The sequence below is a fragment of the Anas platyrhynchos genome, chromosome 3, assembly GCF_047663525.1.
Source record: "Anas platyrhynchos isolate ZD024472 breed Pekin duck chromosome 3, IASCAAS_PekinDuck_T2T, whole genome shotgun sequence".
In the NCBI taxonomy this organism is placed as follows: domain Eukaryota; kingdom Metazoa; phylum Chordata; class Aves; order Anseriformes; family Anatidae; genus Anas; species Anas platyrhynchos.
In genome coordinates, this window is record NC_092589.1 from 44909723 (window position 1) to 44930299 (window position 20577).

At 43.0% G+C, this 20577-nt stretch overlaps 1 protein-coding gene across 1 annotated transcript in view; it reads right to left on the minus strand.

The window, feature by feature from the left end:
- The window catches only part of PGBD5 (piggyBac transposable element derived 5), a 69796-nt gene that overhangs the window by 12082 nt on the left and 37137 nt on the right, over nucleotides 1–20577 (minus strand). The window contains exons 4-5 of the mRNA XM_027454181.3: nucleotides 10366–10546; nucleotides 3202–3399 (exon numbers count right to left, since the gene is read on the minus strand). Of these exons, the coding sequence (XP_027309982.3) occupies nucleotides 3202–3399; nucleotides 10366–10546 (379 nt within the window). The remainder of the gene's footprint in view (nucleotides 1–3201; nucleotides 3400–10365; nucleotides 10547–20577) is intronic.

The window sequence follows — 20577 nt, forward strand, 5'->3', positions numbered from 1 at the left end:
TAACATGCCACTTGCAGCTATTTGGTCCTTGCCTTCTGCACATGGGGCCCAGACTTCATTTTCTGTCCTTAGCTATTGTCCATTTAGCATCTAAGCAGAGCGGGCTGGTGAAGAGCATCTCTGAAAGCTCTTCTCAAAAATAAGCTGCCTCTCCAAAAGATCTGGGGTTCAACAAGTTTCTGTTTAAGCACAATAATGACTGAAAGGAAGCAGCCCAGCCCCTTAACAACTTGCAGAGGAGCTGCTTGCTGCTTCCAGCTCTGCACGCTGCCAAAGCCATGGGATTTCCAGGGTCTGCACTGGGCTGGGAACCCTACATGGCAAACAGGGCCCTGCTTCCCGAGCACCAGGGACCCTGAGGCTCCTCCCTGCAGGTCAGAAAGCCCAGGATTCCCCAAGTTCCTGGCCATCCTGCTGTGCAGCAAGTGAGCTTGCTGCCTGCCCCATTCTGCTTTGCACAAAAAAATAGAGGTTTTAGTTATTTCTAGAACATCATCCTGGAGCTGCTGGGAAAGCAGACACCAGACCTTGAGTGGAAAAACAAAATGCAGCCGTGTCCCACAGATGGGGAGGTTTGAACCAGCACATCACCTGCTTTAGATTAAGGGCAATTTTTTACTCCCTGGGGGTCTCAATCTCTTTTGACTTCTCAGTATTTCTGCAGAATAGGCAAAAGGGAAAAATTCAACTCAAGCTAAAGCTTAAGGGAAATTAAAAACCCTGCTGAATTTTGTTCTAGGCAGAAAATTCATACTTGTTAGCAGCGTAAGCAGGACTTTTTTGCAAGACCAAAGAAATAAGACTCATCCTTTAGCATCTGAGGTGATGTATTATGACACACCGGTTCAAAACATCCATAATAAATAATGTGCTGCGTCTAAGAATAGTATTCATAGATCACCTCTGACAAGTGTACTGCCCTCCTGGTGCCTCTGGCTTGGGTGGGATTTGTACTCTAAGTACTTGCAAGATTTACCTTCTTCTCTACCTTCCTTTCAATTGCAATAAATAGTTCACTATTAGCTACATCAATCCTAGGTCTTGCTTTGAACATCTCATCATCTGTGTTTTTACGTTTTCTTTTCATGGCCTCCTCCACCCCCATCAATGTGTATGCTCAACGTGGAAACACACGATTTATTGGCAAGTGTTCCCACTGGCTCCAGTCTCTGTCTGCCTGCCCTGTATGGGTTTTATTTCCATTTTTCCCTACCTCCTCTCCCATTTAACATACCTGCCCAACCGGCCTGTGCGACAGGCTTGCTTCAGGGAGCACAAATTCTTCGTCTTACTCTTCCTTCTCCTTGTTTACAGCACTTTGAGGAGACTTTGGTGATCAAGCTTCAAGTTGGTTTAAACCAGCATTGCTGCACTGACTTCAGAGATGCCAAATTAGAGGCAGGCAATCTGGTCTCCTATCTTCCCGCTGAGCCTCCATCTGTTCTCAGATTTTCACTCGAGACTCTCTTCCCCCTGGCATGGCTCTGAAAAGCCAGCCTCAAGTTTTCTGCTCTGATTCACCCTGAACTATCTTGGTTGTTCCCGCAAGCATTCGGTGAGCAAGGTATTATGCAGGTCCTGCCCACCACACGCACAGGTCCTAATCAGTGGACCTTAAACCACCTCACATATGCAACCTACAGTCCTGTCCATGCTAAAACCTGCCCAAGGTCACTCACAGGCACAACCATTCACACTGCTCTGTGCTGTGCTGAGGGCCACCGCTAGCTCAGAGTCTCTTTGAAAGGGGCAGTTAACACGGATGCTCACAAACAGAACAGTTTTCTAACTCTCTTTTTCGTAGCATTTATGGATTTATACATTTATGAAACTGCAGGCTCCACACTAGCACGTATCAACCAGGTGACATTTAGTGATATCTCATCCATCTAGAGCACTTGGCGAAGTGCAGACAAGAAGCAGCACAAACCCTGACTGACTGCTCACGTGGGTGGGCACTGCTCCAGCGACTGGTTTCGGCAGCAACGCTGCAGCTTCATTTTTCCTTCGCGTGCTTGTTTTCAGCATCAGCATTCAGACACCAGCCTGTACATGTCACTAAGCCCTCACTGTGCAGTACAGAGGGAGGCGAGGAGCCCAGCAGAAACTCGCAGGATCAGCCCCGCTTTGCCAAGGAAACAAGCCTTGTGGCAAGGCGTTGGAAATGCAAGGGCATGGATGGGTGACTGAGGTTCAAACTCAGTTCAAACTCAGTTTTTCACCCCAGTGCACAAGGTGCACCGTACTTGTACACCTTCATCTGCCTAGGGTTCACCTGGGTTATGAGCAGCACACATGAGCAGGGACATTGCCAGCTTCCCAGCTTATTGTACAGCAATTCATGCTCTTAGCTTCTGCAGTCTAAATGCATATGTGAGAATCACTCGGGGCTCTGAACATGAGCGTACGTGATGTCTGTGACTTGGTGGCTTTACAATCAAAGGTTTAGGTTATTCTTGTCTGTCTCAGCATAGTTCTGAATAACAAAAATTAGGAGAAACTGAAGCAACTTTTTCATTGAAATTGAGTTTCAAAGAGTTCGCTCATCATATTACATCTTTCAGACGTTTCCAAACCATCTTAAAAACATTTGTGTATTTTTGTAAAGAGAAAGGTTTCAAGCATTAAGAAGGTCTTTGAACCTTCATTTGAACTATCCAAGTTATCTGTTTCGGTTTCTTTTCATCAACTGCTAAAATCAATTTAACATATAACAGGAAGCCTTAATCATATTTACTTCTGGCAAAAAGACATTTGTTTGTGACTAGTTTTTTTTACTGGATAAGATAAATTAATTGTCGGATCTGCTCAGAGTTCTAAGTACATCATGACATTTATTAATTTTTCTGTAGCAACAATCCTACAAGATGCTTTGCAAACGTGGCTAGTGTGTTATACAAAAATAACACCCTTCTTCCCTCCTCTGACTATCAGCAGAGATATCATCTTTATACCTAAAGGATGCAGCCTCTACCAGCTCAGGCAAAGGAGGCTGCATTAGCAATAGGCTTTAACCTTTGTATGGGAAACAACCGTAGCTGTAAGAAGACACAAAAGGCAAGTCGTCACCAGTGCAACCGTTTATCTAGGATATTGTGATAAAGCTCTTTGTTCAGGCTTATTACCAACCTCTGTGACTCATCTTACCTTGCCACTTAAAGCACGTGCACTTCCCAGATGAGCAGTACCAACACCGCTTACCTTGTTGAACCGGTGAGTAGGCGTTAGTCAGGAAACGAAAGTGCCCTTTATTGTACCAGCAGATCAGGGACATGTTGCCCTTCATCCTTATTCTGTACTGTCCTCTGGACGGGGGAGTGTCAGGGTTGTTCAGCATGGATAGAGGTAGGCCTGTGCAGTCACTCTTCCTGGTGCTCAGCAACCCACAGCAGTAAATCGCTGCATGTGGAAAAAACCAAAACATTCCCTATCAGCAAACCTTTGCATAGACCCAGAAATCAAGAGCAGTGGAGCAAGTCTGGGTGACCTAACTAGAGAAATAGCTTGTCCACAATGTTCTAGTTGAACAAACGCTTCAGCCAACTGGCCTTCTCCTGCAGTAACATTTAATGTGTTATTTAACATACCTAACATTTGTGTCCTACCTGAATGGCTCTGGAAACTGAGACAAGGGTGGAAAACCTGCCCTCAAAAGGAAATGTATTGACATCTCCTGCACTGACACAATGCAGTGACAAGGAGAAGAATGCAGGGTGTCTTCCCGATAATGACATCTATAATCTGTGTAATATTCTGCACAACATCTTTTAAATTGGACTGAGAAATATAAGCCGTGATATGCATTACAGAACAAATCAGAATTTATGATCCAAGAGAGTCTTTGATGTTTAACTAAGAGAATAAATTGTGGAGGGAGCAGGAATGGAGGGAAAGCTATAACATCTTTGCTGTTAACTGAAATAAATTCTCCTACATAACTCCCATTATGCTTTTAATAACATACATAGCTGACAAACTCGTTTAATCTACTGCTCCACTGTGCCGTCCAGTTCTTGTTCTTCAGCTTGGCATTCCTTGCACCTGCATAATCTGGTTTGTAAGGGAAATACTTGTTAAGCAATTAAGAAAAAAAAAACTTAAACATGGGTTTAATTAAAAAAAAAAAGAAAGAAAAAAGCATATTCCAAAGAATGGAGAGGATGGAAACACAAAGTCCCATGAAAACAGAGTTTAGGGAAAGGAGATAAAAAAAGTCCTGGTGGGTTTACCCTGGGTGGTCACTGGGTGCCCACCCAGCCACTCTCTCATTCCCTTCCTCAGCAGGAGAGGGGGAGAAAAGACAAAGGAATGCTTGTGGGTTGTGATGAGCACAGGGAGATCACTCACTGTTACAGGCAAAACAGACTTGGCTTGGGGAAGATAAATTTAATTTATTGCCAGTTAATAACAGAGTAGGATTGTGAGAGCTAAACCCACATTAAAATAAGCTTCCCCTTGTTCCAGCAAGCAGTGGCCTGGCTGAGTGAGCACTGATCCTGTTCTGCAGGCACTGGAGGCTCCGCACACGGGACACCAGGCAGCACATTCTGCTGCTCACAGCTTCTTGGCCTTTTCATAGGTGAAAGAAGCAATGAATAAAATCTAACTCTGCAAATCACATCTCAATGCAGCCAGGTGGGGACAAGCGAGATTTTGCAACTAAATTAATAATAAAAGTGCCAGAACTTGCCATCAGGCCATTAAATAATAATGGTCTACTTCCATTATTTCAGGAGAAGGGTAACTTCTTGAACAAGTTAATTAAATTCAAGGAAATCTTGGATGGAAATTTCCCCATTCTCCTTTGGTTTTGCTTCAACCCACCTGCGCGGAGAAAATAGATGGACATGGGCAGCTGACATCTGTGCACATCATCCACGTGGCAGCTATGGCCTGTGGTAGTTTAAAGCTTATCTGTCAGCTAAGATTGTTTGATCAAATTTTTCATCAGGATTAATTTTCCACACTGGATAATTGAATATCTTTAAAGGGGAAACGTTAAGTCAGACTACAGTTTCTGGCTTCCCCAGATCATGTTACCTATGATGTTTCCATTTACGTGGCTCTTCTGCCTCTGTCTTTCTGGAATGACACAAGTTCTTGAGGGCGGGTGCAGCCTTTGCCCTTCATTCTTTTAGTGCTTGGTGAACTGAGCATATCCTCAATGGCTAAGGCTCATAGATACGACAGAAATACTAATGTAATAATTGCTAATACTCATGGATCAGTTCAGTTTTTGTGGGCATGTCTATGAGGAACTGAGACTTTCTCATCAGAAATTTGAGACGCTCATGTCAGAAGAAGGTCAACCATCACAGTGGTGGGGCTACTTTATTCGAGAGAGGAAAGCACTCGACTTGTTATTTCTAAGGAATGAATCAATCCCTGGAAATCCGTAAGTTCCCTCCACAAAAGACAAGAAATGTCTGATAGCAACAGGCTTAGAATCAATATAGCAGGAACTGCACCCCCAATCAAAGGCTTTTTTTAAAAAAAATCTTGTCTTGCTATGAGGTATACAAGCACTGGCAGTCACATTCCTGCAAACTTAGGCATTAACATACCAAACTTTTAAAAAGCTTTCTTCTAGCCAACAGTAAGATTTTCCTGCTCTGATAACGCAATCCTGAGAAGTTTCCTTAGCTGCCTAAGGTTTATGACTCACTGAAGGGTGATACTAACTCTCTCCATAAGACTGCAATGGTACAAAACCAAGCTAATAACCACATTAATGTGCTACAGCTTCAAAATAGCAACAGCCATCTCTCCAATACCATAACAATAATTGTAGCCTTCCCTTTACTGCAGGCAGTAAGCCTGCAAAAAGCTTCCAGCAGATGTTTCAGTCCTCATACAGAATGATGGGAACCATTTCCTCACTCGGGAGCACGCAGTGTAACCTCCTTGCTACACAGCCCAGAAAGGTGCAACACTTCTGCAGATTTACTAGGGTCTCCTATCATGGATGACACCCTTAATCTATAGAGATTTTAAAAAACACGCGGTTACTATAGCAATAGAAGTAATAAAAACTAAGCCCATCTGGCTCAATGAAGTTTTTGCATTTAATTAAATCTGAATCACAACAGGTGTTTGCCGCATACATACGAGTCAGTGGAGACAGGTTCTCCTCCTCTGATCTTAAACTGTAACTGCATATAAATGCAAAAATATAAGTTAGCTTGGGCAGTGACTAAAGCAAGTAGAGGAAGTACGGCATGGTCACTCAGGTTCATTCCTGAGTCTTCAGGCTCTGGAGAGCTTGTGCTGACAAGTGTTTCTCCACATCTTCATTTGTACCATTTGCAAAGGCACGAGCCAGTTCAGTTCCTCCAAGTACACATTCTTCAGTCCTATATCCTGAATGCAACATTGGGTTATGTCAGAATCAGCACAAGTGTGGGGCCTGTTGCAGCAGGATTCTGCAAAGCTCCTGCAGGTGCCATGGCCACTCAGGCTGGCAAGTCCTGCAGCTTCTGCCAAGCCCAGCTGCTCTGCAGGACAGAGCCAGCTGCTCCTGCTGGTTCAGAAAGTGCAACAGGGACTTTCAGGGGTCATAACATTAAGGGAAGCACGGGACATGGGGCTTTGGGACATGCTGTCCTCTGCAGGCAACAACGCTTGCTTAGAGGGGAGAAAGGAATGTGCACTATGAATGACTGTCACAGCAAATAACAATGACAGCTGTCTCAAAGAAAAGAGAATTTGGGGCATTTCGGTGCAGGTTTCCAGTTCTATTCAGAGGCCAGAAAAAGAAATGTTTTGTATGTCCCCTGAAAAAGAGCTCTATTCAGGTTTTTGATTTTGAAAAAGATCAAAGTGCCCGGGCTTATTTTTCTGAAGCTTTCTCATCTCTTGGTATCTTCAAAAGCCTTAGAATTATGTTCACTGATATCCCTTTATATTACTAGACACATATTCTCTACCGTGGCACAGTGAAGGTGCTACATGGCAGGCTGTCAGACAAGAACACCGTGTTTTTTTGCAGTAATGCATGTGTGGCTTAGGAAAAGCAAACGGTAGTCGCAGGTCCACAAAAGTCTTCAGAGGATCACAGGATCCTATGGATCATTGACTCATTCAGGTGGGAAGGCAACTCAGGAGATATCTCCAGTCCAAAGAAGGGTCAGCTCTGAGGACAGACAGGGCTGCTCAGGCCTGCTTTATCTTGTCTAGGCTTGAAAACTTCCAGGAACAGAGACTGCACAGCCTCCCTGTGCAGCCTGCTCTGCTGTCCTCAGAAAATCCTTGAGTTTAGTCTGAACTACTTCTTTTGTTCCAACTTAGGTCTGTTGTCTCTCATCCATCCACAAAGCACTACTGAAGAGCTGGCTTCATTCTCTTAATACCCTCCTCTGGGTACAGGAAGGCTGCTGTTGAGTCCTCCTGAAGCCTTTTCTTCTCTGGGCTGAACTAGTTCAGTTCCCTCCTCAGTACGGAACATCTGGTCCAGCCCCTGATACGGTTCACTTACCTGCAGGCTACACTCCTGCACAGCTGATGATAGTGCTGACCATCCTTGCTGCCAGGGCACGCTGCTGAATCACTTTCAGCTCACTGGCAACCAAGAGTCCCAGGTGCTTTTTCCCAAGATTTTGAGAGGAAATAATATATTTTTGGTGAGTGTCTCTTTCTAGATTTTCCAGAATTCCCTTTAGTTCCCTTAAATGTCAATTTAGGTACCAAAAATTTATAGTTTCTCGGCATTACCTTATTGAAATCTTCCCCTATCTCTCTGTCAAGTTACCACGACCCTCCCCTCAAAAGAATAATGTAAAGGAATTGTTAAGATGAACCCCAATTTTTTTCTGTTTACAGCTCTCACTGGGATCTCTCTCTTTCTGCTACTGATCCTAACCCAGAAACTATTTTTTCTTGAAGAAGAAAAGTAAATTTGACAGTTTAAGAATGGATCTTGAACTGTCATGAACACCTCAGCACAGATGCTGTACTTGTCAAAAGGCTCTCATGCCTCTTCATCGTGGTGTGGCCCTGCTCAGGTGTAGTTGGCCAAGTCATGTACCACAAAAGCATTAAGGTCACTGCTGAAGGTGGCTGTGTGATACACTAGGAGAGATCTCTCTGCTGAGTCCAGGCTTCTCTGCCTGCCTCTCCCCAAATGTACAGTCAGTGCAGCAGGATCCCAGCAGGTGCTGGCAACACGTTACCTTACCTGCTCTGCAGTGCAGTCAGCACACACCATCTCCTCCAGAGCTCTTACTGACTCTACCACTGCTTGACATCTCTGGTGTCTGATCTCTTCCAGTGTATCATAGCCCTTCCAGTTCAACACCCCCACCGAATCTGTGACTGAGCCCATAGTACCCCATGGCAAACACAGACAATCCCCTGTCCTTATTAAACATACAGACTACCGTGTTCTCACCATGATCTTCTTTGTAAGGGAGTTCTAACTTATTTTGCAAAGACAGTATATCTGCTGTCTTAGTGTCTGCCTCCCCCACCTCATAGTTTCACCCCTAGGAAAGCGATGGTGTGTACTGGATCATAAATTTAATTTTGGAAGCAGCTGTCAAATATCGTAAAATGTCTCAGGAAGCCATATAACAACTCATGAACCAAACTGAAATCAATATAGCATTAGCATATTAGATCAGACAGTAAGTCAAAACTGCATGTGGTAAGAAGTCATTATTAAATTTGATACCTGCTAGAAATTGTTAATTTGAATGATCTGTTCAGTGTAAAGACCATGAATAATTTACCCCTGTAAACAATTTGAATTATCTGTAAGTACTAAATGGGTTTAGTACCCAAGCACCTTTTCCACAGGGGCTGTGGACCATCTGGGTCATGCTGCATTGTCTCTGACCTCCCCCAGCTAAGCACAAATGGTGTGACTCAGAAGTCAATTTTTGTCTGCCAGTCTTTAAGTTTAAACCTGACACTTCTCAAATATAAGGAGTATATGGGGTATCCTCTAGTTTTTTGACCAGCCAACTCCATTTTAGTTTTGGTAGTCTTAAAAATGTAATTGTTATAATCAACTAATAATAAAAATGGTTATCGACTATAGAACAGAAGAGAAACCATCCAGCGCACCATAAATGTGCTTGACTTTTTCCCATCTGTCTGTTTGCAGCATTTGGGAAACCCATGACCTCTTTTGTGATAATACAGTAGTATTCCTCTGCACTCTGTGAGCTTCCAGTTTACCTAAAATAAATTAGGAACTAAGTCCTGCACAGAGCTCAGCAGACAGCTGTTGGTGCCAGAGCAGTCTGAAGTGCAGGAATGAGGGGCTCAGCTATAGCACTGTTATCAGCTGACTGGTGTTCTTGTTTGAGATAAGAATCAAACTATTGTCTCAATTCCAAGTCATTCCCTCTGCTTTGGACCACATTTCACTAATATAATGCCAGAGGTGTGTTTAATTTTCAGCAATGGAAAACATGTCAAAGGCAAAACTCGGTTGTCAGTGGTATGCTGAAAAGGGAAACAGCCCCGTGGCCTCCTCCTACGTGATGCATAATGGCAACCTCAAGTCTTAGTGCTGCAAAGGATCTACTGAATACACTACGCTGACCCTGAAAGGCTGTGCTGACTGAAGAACTAGCTGAAAATTACACTGAGATAACTTTTAACTGATTATCAGAGTACAAGAGCCTGTAATCCAAGGGAAGTCCTCAGTATTTCTCAAATAAGGTAGTATGGGGCTACTTCACATTAGGTGAAGGGGCATTTGACAGAAAGGATGTCCTGGGGTTACTCTCAGCACCAGCATACTGGCTGGTAGAGCCACACTGACACAACGATGGGCATTCTGCTGGCAAATATGCTTTGGTCAATGTAGAGTTCATTATGCTTTCAAACTAAAAAGTTTCCTACCAAGGCATATTTGTACCAGCAAAAAGATGAACCATGCTAGGGTTTTTGCAATGGCATAAAACCGTCATGCAGAGAAGTCACATCTAACGGATATCCAAACAGCAAGGACTTCTAAGGCACACCTTGCAGGATTCATCCCAGCCTTAGTCTTTTACAGTGGGAACAGAAAAATCACAGGCAGCTAGGGCATGCCTTGAACAGTCCCCCAGGTCATGCAGAAGATTAGACCTCACATTTCTAAGGCAAAGAACAGAAGTAAGGGTTTTGAATACCCTTATTAAAAATGTTTTTATGTTCTCATTTTTAACTTGGAAGATTTAAAGAGCATAGACTCAACTTAGAAAGTCCTCTGCATAGTACCTTTCCATGAATGAGAGCTCTTCCTAGAGATGACCAATTTATTTGTACAGCGATATTTAAAATCTCACTGAAGCCTTTGGGAAGTTTATTGAATTCAGTGGCAGGAGGTCTCTAGGTCTATGATCATTAAAACCCAGTGAGTCACCACATACACACCTTGCTTCTCAAATTCTTCAAAGAGATTGAGGCTGGTAATGCTTGGGCCAGTGAAGATGATGTAGTTCTTCCCAGAGGCATTCTGACAAAGGCTTTTGGCCACCATACTGTGCAGCTGCGGCTTGTTCTTCAAAGCATCCAGCCCGTCAGCACCACTCCCTTCTTTGAGATGGACATAAATCTTAAACGAGAAACAGGAAGAAAAGTCAGAAAATTATAATGAATCCAGAGGGAGCAGATGCAATTGCTAACATACCTTCTCATCTGGACACAAGCTGAGGATCAAGACAGCAGATACTCTTTATAAACTGCTAATATCTAAAGACCGTTTCAAGGAGCTGTTGCTTTAAAACCACCCCAGGTTAGCTGGCATAGCCACCAATAAGCACAGGGTCCTTTGTCTCAGCTCAAGGGCTTCCTGAGGTTTTTGCCACTGCCATTGTGCAGTTTGAAGACTGTTTACTTGGCAGGAAACATCTCAAGTCATAGCAGAGATTACATGTTGTACTGAATCTGCATTGCCTTTACTGCTGCCAGCAAAAGAAGACATGGAAATTTCAGTTCCAAAAAAGTCCTCTACTAGATGACCAGAAGGAAATGGCCCATTAGCTTCCCTGCAGTAATGTTCACATTTATTTCTGCTGGCAGCAACCATTTAGGCTGCAATGCAAGTAAGTGTGTATGAACCCCTGCAAGTGAAACTACTGAGGCACAGCACCAATTCCAAGATCCTTTACTTTGATCAGGATTTGGAGACAACCCACCAGAACAGATTGAACCAGGAAGCAGGGTACACTGCAATATGCTGCTTTAATAGTGAAATAAATGCCTGGCTCATTTGTAAGGCTGCAGTAGCTCTAGCACGTGTGCTGCTGCTGTGCAATTCACACTGCTATGCATGGCAAGACAGCTGCCACCATCATCTGTAGGTGGACATGCATTAGAGGGCAGGAACATTTATCCTTAGCAACATTATTGTAACTGAACACAGACAACTAGCATGGTCACACCAACTGAAAGAGCACTGAAGGAAACTATTCCTGCTTTTCTACAAGTGCTCTCTCTAGAAAAGACCTGCATTGTCATTCAGAAGGAGAAAGCACATAACCCTTTCTTTGTACAGAAGCCTTTGATTTTATTTCACTGACAGTATTTTACAAGCATAACTTTCACCAAAGTTGAACGCCTATCAAAACCAACTAGGCATCTGACCTTCACCTTGTTCCAAAAGTCAGGAGAAATAACCTGCTGGAAAGAGAAATGAGAAGAAGCAGGCTCTGTATTCAGTCACTCGAGTGGCACTGTAACTCCATGCTACTTCCAAAGATTTAAACACACACACACAAATGCAAATTTTCAGTGGAAAGACATGTATTTGCAACAAAACTCAAATCTGCAGAGAGAAAGATTAAACTTGCTAAGTATTCAGGGGTAGGGAAAAGGAATTGTGCCTTGTTTGCTGGAGTGATGTATCCACAACATTTTGTTAAATTTGCTTAAGACATCAGCCATCCAGAATACACAGCATTGCTTTCCTGTAGATGCCATTTTATCTTACCAACAGACTCCTTCATAAAAGAACCTTCATTACAATGTTCAGAGAATAAAAGTACTTGGATGTTTGCAGTAGTGCGCTCTGTAATTTTTGCTATATCAATGATCTTAGAAGGAAACAAAATTAAATTAAAAAGCTTCTCCCTGTTTTAGATGGTGCATCACCCAGCACTGATATTCTAGGGATATTAATATAATATTCCTTAGCTATTCATCCATCATGAAACAGACCCCAGAGGAGTGTGTTATGTATGAAATCTCTGAGCAGTGATGTGTGCTTTGTATTTTGGAGTAACTGTAGTGCTGAAGAAGAAAGTTGGTGCAAGAATAAATACAAACTAATTCCAAAAAAGTAAAGTGCATCTTAAAGGAAGTCTTAAAGACACATTACTTAATAAATAAATAAACAAACAAATCCCCTTTTAATAAAAATAGTTTCCAGTTGAGGACATAGGCAGAAATGTTCATAGACTCTCTGACCATGCTCCACTCCCTTTTGAAAGCTGTCAAATTTGTGCTTTCCCCAATGCTAAACTTAGGACTAGCTAATTATGATAAATCATTTAGATTATTAATTACGACTCAAGAGAGCAGTTTAACAGCGGAATGCATACAAAGGGCAGATTGTTCCAAATTTACAGCAAAGATTGTGTGTGTGATTACTGGCGTGGAAATTAAGATCAGGTTACTAGTGTGGCAGCATAGAGACCACACATCAAGCCCTTAAAAATCTACAGACAAGGAAGAGAAGACAAAAAAGATGCAGACAGGTTAGTTTTGACCTTGAGTCAGTAGTTGAGCTGAAAACAAAGCAGGCATCTGTAAGTCTAGGAAAGTGTCCTGCACTTTCCCTCCTGTATTACAGTAAGTCTAAGCTCCTCAGGAGTCCCTGCTACTTCATGCTGACTTTGTGTTCTCTGCAGAGCCTGCTGCCAGGGGATGAGGCACTCTGCTGGCACTGGTGGGGGCACCACCTGGTCCCTCACCATGGGCTGGTTTGGGTCTGCATGCAGCTACTCTAAAGAGCAGCTAGCTGTCCATGGCGTTATCACTGTTTTCATACCAGGATGCTACATGTTCTGTACATCTTGCTAGCAGAGCTCTCTGTGCACCTGTCACCCTCCCTTTGTGCTCCCCTCTGTCTCAAGGGTCCTTGTAATGGCCTCCTGGTGATTCTCCTTCCCTCTTGCTCTGTTCGCCTCCCCAGTGTCCTTTACCCAACATCCATACCACTGCGGAACATTCCCTCCTCCTCCAATGTTCAATATATACCCTTTTTTAATTCTTGGGCACTCCTTTGCCTATTAAAGCACAGCCTTTGTTCCTGGCACAATTTTTCTTGTTTTGGAGAAGCATCGTTCAAAGCTTTGTTGTGCTCAGCTCTGTGGGGAGGATGGGGGTTGGAAGGCATAATGTTGGAAGGCATTAAGGATGCTGTGCTACTGTGGCTGGGCACAGACAACTGGCAATGGCATAGCTTCAAATATTCCTGCAAGTGCCTAAAATCCCATACGGCCTTTATTTTTCTTCTCCTTGTCCCCTCATCCAGTTTATACCATTCTACCTCAAATCACCAAGACCTCCCCACTGAAGCCCCCAGCACTCCCTCACATTCTGTAATTCACCACAGAGTTAGCAGTTAGCAGTCTGCAGACAAAGCACGGAATTGCCAGAAATTGACTGCAAGACCTTCATAGGTGCAGTCAGAAGCTGCTCCCCTGAAACTGTTTGTTAAACCTTTCACCAGAGCTGCTGGTTTGCCTTGTGACAGTGTTAGAGCTTTGTGCCTCGTCCATGTGCTCCAAGAGGAAAAGATCAGCAGCAGTACAGGCTGGACAACTGCTGCTGGACAACAGATGGAGATGTTGGCAGCAACATCCTCTGCTTCTGCGGGTGACAGTCAAAGCAATGTTTCTCAAATATCTGCAGAGATTCCATTTACTGTGCAGCTTTTTCTAGTGGCTACTGATACTTTCGATCTACAACACCAAATGGGATAATTTATATAGACGAAGCATCATTTCTCTTAAGAGACAAGTACAAGCTGAAGCTCTTTGTCTTGCAGTGCTGGAACAGAAAAGGAGCTTTCTCCAGTCATCCTTCAGTTCTTATCGGAAGAGCTACACTTTAAATTCTGCCATCTTTCTATCTAGGGCAGCCCTACTGCACCAGATACTTCTAATCCAACATTTCTTAATACCACATGCACAATACCAGCTCTCTCTTCTCACACCCTTAACTCATCCCTCAAACTCTCCTCTCTTCTGCCTTCATCTTCCAGGCAGAATCCTAACAGTCTCTTGGTCCCTAAAGCCTGTCAATAAAAGACCTTCACAGTCACTGGCTCTCCTCACGTCCGCTACAACTGCTTCTGCCTTCTCCCATCACAAATAAAAAAGTAGGTATCAATCAATATAACTCAATGCCAGAGCAACATGGTATTGGTAAAGACCACTTACCTACACAGAGGCAAACAGAAAAGACATCACATTTCTGAGCAGGAGATTCCACATGCTGACAGATGAGAGGCAAATCAATCACCTGTCATTCAGAAACTCAAAACAAATATATTTGGCTACAGAAGCAGGCTGTTAGAAGGAGCACTAACAGAGAAAGGAAGATCTCATAGTAGACATCCATGCCACAAGCCAACAGAGCTTTCCTTGCTCTGTGCTGGTGATTTACTGTGTGGAAAATTCATGTAGCAGGTTCATAAGATCTTGCTAGAAATGGGGTAAAATATGAGCACTTAGGAACAATACTTGCATCTTGACCACACACTAAAAACTAAAACATTGACTGTTCTGTTGATAATCATAGCTCAGATAGCAAATTGAAAGCACTTGTGAATAGCACGTCCCAAATACTTTGCATTCATGTATAATCAAATCACCCGAGGGTACAATTCTCAAATAAAGTAGCTGACATTCAGAAGATAAAAAGGGCAGGGGTGGTAACAAGCAGGAGTAGATTTTGAAGGCTACATTGTGCAAAATATCTACCAAAAAGTAGTAGGTGGTAGAGTTGACACTGAAGGCCCAGTATGGCTAAAACTAAAGCTTTGTTTTCCTTCCCCCGACATCCTTCCTCCACGTGATTTGTTCATCACTGAGGACACCACAACATCTTACCTGTATGGTCAATCTACAGCCTGTGGATCACCAAATGCAGACCTCTCTATATCGTTTCCCAGGCCAGCCACATTTAAAGCAGATTCATCGCCTGTAACACCTCTATGATAAAGCCTTTCCTGTTCTGTCAAATACTTAAGAACTGGCTGGCTCTCATCTCAGCTACCTCAATCACCCTTTTGCCTGGTCTTGCGTACATATATCTTGACACCGAGGCAGTATGTCAGGCAAATAACCCTTTGCTTTGACCATGTCAGCCTTCTGACAGCTCCCTCTTCTTTACAGCATCAAAAAGAAGCGGGCCTGGAAGATGGAGACAGGCCCTTGCAGTTTGGCACTCTCTACTGAGCTCTTCCTACACCTTTTGAGTATCCTGATTCCCACCTACGCTTCCCTGAGAAGCCAGACACTCAACTATTGTTGCCAAACAAGGCCATTTTCGCTCCTTTGCATTACTGACCCGGTAGTCAGTAAATCCCCAAGCAGCACAGGCTGGAACTGAGCAATAACCTTCCCTCCCACCCAAAAACAGACGGCAAATGCATGTCAGCTCTGGGAGGGACCTTTGCATTTGGTCACACCTAGATGTTTGTATTTCCCATTCATCTAGAAAGACAGCAAGCTTTTAAACTCCACAGATATGAATAGGGCTGGCCCAACACACATCTACAAAACTACCTTCCTGCATAACACTGGTGAGCAATAGGATTACAGACTTTTAATTGATACCTGAGATTCTCAGATGCTGACAACAGAGAACCACATGCTTTAAAAAGCCAGAGCCTGGTGGGAGCCAGAGGAAGAAAGTAAACAGGATTTTCCAGCCAACAGTGACTGGCAAATGAAGGCGATCAGATTTCCTGGGATCCCCTCCCAGCCAAAGCTTGACCTTGAGAACCCGTCCAAAGCAGCTGCTATATCTGTGTACTCCGAAACTTTTTCGACAACAAGAGAAATTATCAGGGCACTGTTTAAAGAAACCCTTCAGCTCACACTGATCTCTAAACAGAAGTTAAGCAGCCAGTAACACCAACATTTCTAAGCAGCTTTATTAAAAAATGCCATTCTCCCACAACTCCAACCTTGGGAACTGAGTTAATTCCAGGCTTATTTACCCTTGTTTATCCACCACAAAAGGGAACGGGTAAGAACAATTACAGCTTACCAGTGACTGAATGCACCTCTGTGATGCGTTGTGATATTATAAACTCTTTGGGGCACCTTCTCAGCTTCCCTAAGTTCTTACTCTGTGAAATCAGCAGGACTATGAAGTATTCAAGCTAACTCTACTAACCCTATTTGGCATCAAGAAAGAACTACAGCATTTACTATAAAAGTATGATATATGCATTGTTTTCTTTTATTTTTGCTGCAGTTGAATGATGCAATAAGAAATGAAGACATGCTGCAGCAGAAACAAGCAGCAAAAGGTAGCAGATGAGGCACAGCAGTTTGAGTCAGGAGAGCTGAGGTTTATTCCCAGCCCTGCCACTGGTCCGTGGAGTGACCTCAGGCAGCTCACTGCAGCTCTTCAGGGACTTGAAAAAAAGTCCCTGAATTGCTTACCCTCTCAAGCACGGGCCACCCTGATCCGGGTTGAACTCATTAAATACCACCATGGTACAAACTGATAATAATTCAGTAATGTGGCAAGTCTCAAGCTGCAGCAATACAATTCTTTTTTCTGAAACTGTTCTGACTCATCCCTTCTTCAGGATGAACAGTGGAAGATGGAAACTCAAGTTCAGGCCCTGCACAAGGACCTAAAGGACTTCATAAATCTGAGACACACGCTTCAGAAGGATATTAGTGAAAATGAAATGCATTACTGCTGGAACTTTCTGCCAGTGAATAAAACCAAGTGCAGAACCCATAAATTGGGGGGGAAGGGAAATATTGCCCAGAATAGCCTCAGAGAACAAATTGAATCCCAAAGAACAAGAAAAGATACAGGCATCCACAAAGTCATCTCTTCTCATCCTCTGTCATGACGTCACAGTTTTCTAAGCAAATAATTAGGCTGATGAACTAATTCCATTACTGCCCATCATAGTGATTAATACTGCCCAACCATCCCTTTGCAGTGCTCTCTACCATCTACATATTGCCTTCCATTTTGTTGATTAATGGTGCTGGGCCAGGGACTGCCTTTTGGGTTGTCCTTGTGCCATGGGCCTACGGGCCTAGGCTCTATGGGAACACCTCCTCCTGCCTGGCTCTGTGGTGTTCTGTGCAAGGCAGCAGCTGTTTTTGCTTCCTTCTGCTGAAAAAAATGACAAGGAAACACTCTTACTTGTTCCTTATGAAGAACACAAGAGAAGGAAAGAGAAAACATGATGTGTCCTACCAGTACAAAATAACTAAACCTGAATATTTGGGAACTCTCATCAGGTTTTCATGAGCCCTATTGCTGTACCAAAAATGAAAGAGAGACCTACCAATCATATACAGGTGCATCTTTTGCAAGCAAGAGTTCAAGGATTTCTGTGAAAAAAAACACCACTGACACATCTACAGTTTTGGTTTAAATACTTACTCAGCAAATACTTTAAAAGGAAACACTTCTAAGCTACTGCAGCCATTGAAACTGGAATCAAGGTATTAAAATACTAGTTTGAAAAGTGTCTCAGTGGTACACAGGGAAATGTATTGCATGGTCAGCTCATTGTCTGAGCTTGTACTTGGATCTGAGTTATCCTGAAAAAGGTAGCCTGAAGTGCTATTGCTACCTAGTGTAGCATTCTCAAGGGAAACAAATATAATCATCCTGCCTTTAACAGGACTGTGACTGTTCAGTGCCTTCCAGACTAGGTTCCCCCAGCACCGTATAAACCCTAAATAATCCTGTATTTAAACACGGCATAGCCAGCCAGCCAAAAGAGATAATTCTTCTGCTATATTTAGCATTGATGTAGCCTGGCCTTCTGTGTGGCCACGGATGGTAACGCACTACCACCTTCATACTACAAATGCAGCAACAAAATTCCTCGAGTGGGATGCCCACAGCCACCGACCAGATGTGAGGCAGAGGCAGGAGCTCACTAGTCCTCCCACTTCCAATCCACATGCTTTGAAGAAAGTGGGTGCCTTCAGTTACTGCCTGACCATTGATTTCATTTTAATGTCATTTATTTTAATGGGAGTGACTGCAATCTCCCCAGCACTGGGCATTCCCAGAGCTGGTTTAAGGCTTCTCAGCAGTGTCAGCCGAATCAGCTTTTTCTGCTTTACAAATGAGTCTCATAGCCTACTAGAAGGTGGGCTTCTGTCATGGAAAGGAGCAAAGCAAAGAAGATGGAGAAGAACAGGATGCCTGAGGTACTGGAAATTGAGATTGCTGTTCTTACTGAATTAGAGAGAAAGAAATAAGAAGGCCTCAAGTCCTGTCCTGTAGCACTGGCCGCTGCCACCTTGATCTCCAGCATCAAGGACAGGTGAAACAGGCAACAGGATCAGGGCAGTTTTGCTGCCTACTTTGCCATAGTCATTCCTCCTGCAGCAAGACATTTATTTTCATTCTAAACCCCTGGAAGGTTTTGCTCATGTTTCAAGCTGCTGTAGACATGCATTTGCTATGTTTGAATGATCTGTCCTTCCTGCATGTTCCCACTTGGCCAGTTGACTGTGAAAAAAAGATACTCAACAACAAGGTTATTCACTGAAAAATGATGCTTTGCTTTGGAAATTCTGAAGCAGAGATACAATCTGAAATTGAGCACCTGTCTTAAAACAAAGACTTAATTGTCAGGGTGGAGTCGAGTTATTCGTATGACAGAACACAGTTGGAAAAGTAGTCTAAAGTATGTACACTATTTATTTTATGCACGTATATACCTCTGCACCTTCTTATACCCACAAGCAGTATTTTTTAATGCTGCTTCTTTTCCATGATTGACTTACTGAGCTGGATGTTTAAGCAAACACTATTTGCCTAAAAAAAAGGCAATCAAGGAGAAATGTTTCATTACAACAAAAACATAATAGCGACTTTCATTCACAAGAACAAGCAAACAGAAGAATTTAGGGAGTCAAAGAGCTGTAACTCCTAACATTTGCAACTATCTAGTGAGCTGTGTACCAATAGCTGTTCACAGAGTGGCTTAGTATGTGGCTTCAAATCACTGATACCAACTTTACATTAGGAAAACAAGCCAACCCTTTTTGCAGTAAGAAAAGCAGATCACTGGGAAAAATTGATACCCCTGAATGGAGATTTTTCACATCAGGCTAATTAATTAATCAGGTTAAGAGGATCTTGCTTTAGGCCAAGAGTATCATGAAACTCCTGAGGATGCTTCTATCCTCAAGAACCAGTCACATATTGTTCAGTTCCTTCTTCTGCTGGGGCTGCCTCACCTTTTTATAGCTATATATTTTTCAGACTTTTGAAACTGCTTGATTTATGAAGTGTTTGGTGTCATCTTTTATCCCAAATAAAATAATCTCTGATGTCATCATGCAAAAACAACGAGGGACAGAATTCATCCAGACATCATTACAGAATTTCTATGTATTTCCAAGTAGGTGCCTAAGTTTTTTGACATCAGGTAAGTGACAGACTAGTCAGAGCTCAAATATCGGACTATCTTCTTGTTTAGGTCAATTCTCTTCATATGTTAAACATAGAAATAAGATCTTTTTAATACAGAGAATAAACCAAACAACCACCAAATGAGTGCTTTGGATTCATCACAATCCTTCAGAGGTGTGACATATAACTGAACATAGCTCTTCAAACATATGTTAATTGAAGATCACCTCATCCCCAGACTAAGTATTTCCATTTTAGTATGAATATTCATGTTCCTGTATATTCTTTTTCATGGTTCTCTAAGGTCCCTCTCACACAATCATTTTAGCATGGAGATAATCAGAGCCAAGTCACAGAATGAAAATAGAAGGCTGTTAAGAAGATCCTGGACGTCATCCGGATGCAAGTGAAGCGTGAGTATCTGTTTCATTAAGGGAGAAAGAGGATTAGGGTGGTGCTGGGCATCTACTCTGCTTCAACTGACATTCCATTAATTTACTGTCTCAATGGGCAGGAAGGGAGATGCAACGTAATTACAGCTCAGCATCTGAAACCTTTGGCATTTCTGACGACTTATTAGTCTGGTGGTGGTTGGCTGGGGGGAGCATGGCAGTAGAGATCAGCAAACTTTGTGCTCTCTGTACACCTTCAATAAGCTGTGTCTGGGACAGGTGGAGTTCACCTTGGTGATTAGGGACACTGCGTCTGTGTAGCAAATGACTTTCCAAAAGCCTGGAGAGTGGAAACTTCCAAGGCACACTTGATGAGGTAAATCTATTTTGTTTTGGACAAAACTGTTAAAATCTGGACAGAAAATGTATGATCCTCATGTCCTTCTTACAGTGAATAATACTGCTGAAAGTACAAACCTTTTTTTCCTAGACAGGCTCTTTTCTTACGTAGCTACTCAAACAGTTGTAGCGATTCACAGCTCAACTTGTACTGTGAATTCAACCACAGCAAATCCGCAGGCCCCACAGGTCTGACATGCATTCA